The 6,116-nt window shown below is 38.6% G+C and overlaps 1 protein-coding gene across 1 annotated transcript in view; it reads right to left on the bottom strand.

Moving 5' to 3' along the window:
• Window positions 1-6,116, bottom strand: part of LOC101854578 (protein unc-93 homolog A) — a gene marked incomplete at its 3' end in the record, with an annotated part of 41,780 nt that overhangs the window by 13,079 nt on the left and 22,585 nt on the right. Inside the window, 2 exon segments of the mRNA XM_013083462.2 lie at window positions 2,952-3,143; window positions 4,030-4,160. Of these exon segments, the coding sequence (XP_012938916.1) occupies window positions 2,952-3,143; window positions 4,030-4,160 (323 nt within the window).

Raw genomic sequence — 6,116 nt, 5'->3', positions numbered from 1 at the left:
CCCCCCCCCCCTCCCAATTCCCTCTTCTTCCCCAGCCCATTTTACTTGTATCTGTTTTGTTTTTTATGAGTACATAAAAATCTAACAGAAAAGCATGATCTCATCGACACACTAATCTGAATGTGGCGTTTGTGAAACTACGCACGTGAGAACAAAATCGAGCTGAGTCAACGGTGAGCACAAAGTAGGGGAATGAAGAAAGAAACGACACCCCGTAGGGGAAGGAAGAAAGAAACGACGCCTCCAGGCTGACATCAGCTTCGGCACAAACCATGAAAAGGAAGTGTTCTATTTCCATCCAGTGAATCCCAAATAACGTAATTAAGTCCCATTTCCACTTTACAAGCCCATTAACAGCTTCTAAAAGATTTCTTTCTCCAGAGACGAACATCAAAGTACAGAACCTCATCAAAAGTTTTAACCCCCCCCCCCCCCAAAAAAAAAAACACAAAAAAACACAAAAAAACAAAGAAAAGAAAGAAAGAAACAAACAAACAAACAAACCAAACACACACAACAAAACCAAACGCAAACACAAACAAAAACAAAGAGCCCTCATTGAATGAGTAAGCTTAGCCTACAGGCCTGTAATGCGTGACGTTAAGAAACCCACCCAATCAATAATTCAAGAAGCAATCAATGAAAAACGAAATCGATGGCTCCATCAAGCTCTCGTCATTTCCTTTGTCTGTTTGTCAAGTAGCTGGTCTGTCATGTGCTCTCAGTGACAGAGGGTTTTTGTGAATATTTGTCACAGCTCAGTAGAATCAGGTGCTTGTCAATTTGGGGGTACACATGCATAAAGTTATTAGTATCATCTGAAAGTTTGTTTGTTTGTCCTGTTTCTGATTTAAAGAATACCAACTTAATTTAAATCGAAATCGAGATATTTACGAAAAAAGAAGGGGAGAGGAGGGCTGTCTTGTGTCAGAGGAAAAATTAATGACAAAATGGTTGCCAAAGTTTTGTGACTTCCAAGGCAATGGTGTTCTTTTGATATAACGATTTCTCATATTTGTGTCCCTTTGATCAACATATTCTTTAAGGAGTCCAAACAAAAGTGTACTTTAATGGACATAAAAGGTGTTAATCCAAATTAAAAGAAAAGTAGAGTAATTAAAAAAATCAATGTAAATTTCCCAACAGGCGGATACAAACTAGATTTTCTCGAGTTAATTATTTTGACAAGCGCCTAATCACACAAATGCCACACACAATAATAAAGTTCACCCAGCTTACCATCTCACCAATCATTCTGCTACCCGACCGACCAACCAAGTTACTTTTTAGTCGTTCATTTAGACAATAAAACTAAAGACAACAGATTCAATGCTAAAAAAAAAAAGGATGACTAGATAAACAATAATTTTTTTAAACAGTCAATTCATAGCGTAAAACGCACGGAATTTAATATTATCATTATCATTTTCATTATTCTTATTCTTATTCTTATTCGTCTTATTACTATTATTGTCGTTGTTAGTAAAATGAATAATCGATTGGCTGGTAGGACCATGGATTAATCATGCGAGCAGTCAATCAGTCCATCGATCAATCGATGTACTACGACCAACTGTCAAGGCGATACCAAAACAACCGATCAATAAATCAGAGGGGGGGGGGGGGGGGAGGGGGTAGCCTTAGTAGCCTTTTTACGGCACTTTGCTACCTCATAAATTCAAATTTCTGTCTGCACACGACCTAGTTTAGAGAAATTTGATGTAAGAGATTTTGAGTTTCACATCATGTCAAGCTTTTCCGAAAGCAGTTTTTTGAATATCACGATAACGACTTCGAATAATCTTATGTTTTTTATATGAGCAGATAGAATATTTGATTTTTGATTTTATCGTCTTAGTAACTCAGTACGGTCAATAATGTAGGGTAGAACATTGTAATGCTGAGGTACCGGCTTGCGACATAATGAGGCCATAAGGTCATATAACTGCCGATAATCACAGGTGTAACAAATCATTAGTTTAGTTTTTAGTAAGTCAGTGTTTTACGGCACTCGCAACACAATAAGGTCATGTAAGTGCCGAAGATTAGAGGTGTTACAAGAGAGTAACAAACACAAAAAGAAGGAGGGAAGATAAAGACGATAGGTGTTTGATAGGAAAGAAGAAGAAAACCACACCAGAGCACCCGCCAACCAACAACTAACAAATCATTAACAAACCCCAAAAAAGAAGGAGGAGATAAAAGGACGATACATGTTTGATAGAAAAGATGGAGCAAACCACACAAGAACACCAAACCCGCCAACCACCCACAATAATCGTTACAGGTCCATCAAACTTGGCTCCAGGAGACTCACGCTGGGGCTCTTGTGGCCTTGAGGTTATGGTGCTTGCCTCTTATTCAATAGGTCCTGGGTTCAAATCCGGACAGTGACGACAAATTTTCTTCGCTAAAAATTTTCTCCTTTGGCATCCTTTCCTGATCTCTAACAATAATCTGTCGTCTGCTTTCGTCTCCACCTTCTACCACCCCTCATCCCGTTTTCCCCCTCCCCTGGACTCCGGACTCTTTCAACAGCCTCTCCACTGCTACACTTTGGCCCCTTCTCACTGCTGTCTTTCAGCCACACCCCCGATTGTATGGAAGGTAAGATCTAACTCCTAGCCTCCTCGGCAAAGGGAAAAAAATCTCGGAGGTCAAGTGTACAAGTTGTGCACGTTAAAAATCCCTTGGTGGTCCAAACTCGATAAGAATTGGCTTCGGCCGGCAAAATAAAACAAATTCCTACTAACTCAAAACGTTTATTGTGTCCCAGGCGCTCATAATATTATGAACTTATGCAGTTGCAAGCGCCGTAAAACACAGAAAAATAGACAGACAGACAGACAGACAGACAGACAGACAGACAGACAGACAGACAGATAGATAGATAGATAGATAGATAGATAGATAGATAGATAGATAGATAGATAGATACAAAAGAGACTCACCCTGCCCATCCGGCCGTCAGAGGTGAGGTTCAGGAAGCTAGCCCTCTCGTGCAGGTTGTGCATAGTGCTAGCCCGGCGGCCGGGGTTCGGTTCCTCCCACAGGCTTCCCTGACTGGCGTGGAGGAAAGACTCATCCGCCGTGGTGATGTTGGCGGTGATGCGGGGGTACTGGCTCGGCTCTACCTCTTCCACCTGGCGAGGGGGAGGGGGGGGGGGGCGTGATAATGAATAATAACAATAATTATGATCATAATAATAAAGATATTAATATTAATAGTAATTTTTAAAAATATTTTTGAATTTTACTACAACAAAAAATAACAGTAATATTATTATTATTAATAATAATAATAATAATAATAATAACAATAAAAAAAAAAAAATAATAATGATATTAAATGATAACGAACGACTCGTCCGCCGAGATGATATTGATTGTGATGCGGGGGTACTGGCTCGGCTCTACCTCTTCCACCTTGCGAATCGTTAATGATAACCTTAATAATGATAATAACAATAACAATGATAATAAGAATGTTAATATTACTAGTAATTTTTTTTAAATGATAATAATAACAGTATCAATAACAAGAATAATAATTAATGATAATAATAATAATAGTAATAGTAATAGTATTTTTAATTAATAATAACAGTATCAATAACAATAATTATTGATAATAATGATATTATTAATAATAAGAAAAAAATAAGAATAATGATTATAATGTTAATAAAGATACTAAAGTGAAGAAAAAGAAGAAGAAGAAGAAGAAGAAGAAGAAGAAGAAGAAGAAGAAGAAGAAGAAGAGCAACAACAACAACAACAACAAACATCATCAATAACAACAACGACAACAAGAGCAACAACAGTTCGAACGTCAATATCTAACAATGACCAATGCATCTACAGTGGAGAATATTTCTTAAGAAGAAAATAAGAAAAGAAATAATGGTACACATTATCACTTATTCCTTCTGCTATGGCCTAAAATAGTAGATTGTAGGGCAAGCAAGCGTAAACGAAACATTTCAACAACACATGTGGCATACAACAGTCTCTCGGGTCGCTACTGACCTTGAAAGACGTGACCTCATTTTCGATGATAGGTATGAGGTGGTGTTGGACAAAGTCCTCCACCTGACCTTGAGACTCGTCCGTCGGTGTTTTTTCTTCCTTACTGCTGCCGTCTTCCACTTCTGTGGTGCCTAGAAAACGGAGGGGGAGGGGTAGAGGGAAGAGGGGGGGGGTGGGGAAGAGGGGTATGAAGGGGAAGGGGGGGGGGGGAGGAGGAAGGAGAGAAGGGGTGAAGAGAAGAGGAAGAGGTAGGTCGGAGAAGGAGAGACGGGGGTAGCCATGAGGAGAAAAAAGGGTGGGGTGGGGTGGGGGTGGAAGAATTAACGTGTTTTAAATGAGTAGGTCTTTCGAAGTACATATTATAATAATGATAATAATAATAGAAAAAATAATACAAAGAAGAAAAATAAGAACAACAAAACAACAACAACAACAACAAGAACGTTGCTGCCAGCTGTGCATCTATTATTATTGTGGTCTGAATCTATTCCCGGTGGAACAGATTCAAAACAATTAACATAATGTCAAGCCTTGTCAGATGTGAAACTCCGGCAAACAGGAAATGTAACACACTTATAAATAGCTTCTTTACTTTCGCCTGTCAGCTTTTAAACAATTCCAGCTTTTAATTATTATTAATTTGCCAAAGCGCATGAAACTTAACGACCAAACAAAATATTTTTTTCAATAATCTTTATTCAGTAATAAAAACGTTTTTGTTTTTGTTTTTGTCTTCTGGGTGTAAATATTGTTTGGCTCCTATATTATTAAGTACGCACACATGATCACCACAATAATATAATATATGATTTACAGTAATCTGGCCTACATATTGCTACTACTGATACCTCCATGCCCCCATATGTTATTGCATGTGTGTCGATTTCCTTCCGAGGCCATCTTTAAATCTCCACTTGAGTCTCGAATGTACTCACCCCGCCTGTTCGACCGTGTTTCTCAGGCGTGTGCTATGGCCTGGGGTTGATGATTTTGTTGTATGTTTAGGTGTATGCTGTAAATATCTTATTATTGCTTGACCCGCATCAAGCTAGCATCAAACAAAACGTGTCGGAACCTTAGTTTGCAGTGACCTTCATTAATCGGCTTTGTAGATACTGTTGGCCATCTACCATTTAGACCCGGATGCAAAGACCTGTGAGATTGAACGGAGCGATTTTTTTGGTGTTTATAAGTTGGACTTCTAAAATCTTGTTCAAAAGAAATGGAACGAGCTATATCGGAAATGCTCCAACTTCTTTCCTATCAAACACCTATCGTCCTTAACCCTCTCCTTTTTGTGTAACTTTTTAAAAAATAGTTTTTCTTGACATTTAGATATATTTTCGAATTGAATCAGCAATTTAAAGACTACATGTCAGCAGAAACAAATCGGAAAATTTTCAAACAGCTACTCGTAAATAATTCACTACAGACTAACCAGCACACACAGCACAGAACATGGTAATGTCTCCTCGCAATTATCCCTGGGGATGAATTAACCACAGCAAATCAACATTCTACAGTGTGTGGACTGTGGATACTGTTGCTGTCATTTAGGAGAGACTGACTGACTGACTGAAAGGAAAATTGAAGTCAGAAGGAAAAAATCAATAGGGACGAATCAGTGCCCACCAGCTGTGCGCTATAATCCACGGTGACTGGTGAGGTCAACTGGTAAATGTGTCGCGATATGGCGGAATTTGGCGCTCATCAGTTTGGGGGAAAATTGAAATATTTGTACGAAATTAATAATATATCTATCTTTTCAAACCGGTTTATTTCCCTTGCTTTTAATGAAAAATCATAATTAATAATAGATATCATTTGTATAGCGCAATTCCCTGGTCAACAGCAAGCTCTGTGAGCTTTACAATCTATACTATTACCACAGCGGACCTGAGAGCTTTCTGAAACAACCTCAATTTCCCGGGAAGCAAACAGTGCAAGCAGCAATTTATAGGCGCTAAAACACTAACATACTGACAATTCCCATATATAATATGGTCGCTTTTAAGGACAAGCGGGCTAATCTAAATTTCGGGGGTGTAAATCTTGATCTACACCTAAAGTGGGCATTGCCCTACCTA

The sequence above is a fragment of the Aplysia californica genome, unplaced genomic scaffold (genome assembly GCF_000002075.1).
Source record: "Aplysia californica isolate F4 #8 unplaced genomic scaffold, AplCal3.0 scaffold00233, whole genome shotgun sequence".
NCBI lineage: Eukaryota > Metazoa > Mollusca > Gastropoda > Aplysiida > Aplysiidae > Aplysia > Aplysia californica.
Note: the sequence above shows the minus strand (reverse complement) of the source record. Positions and strands in the feature narration are given on the sequence as shown.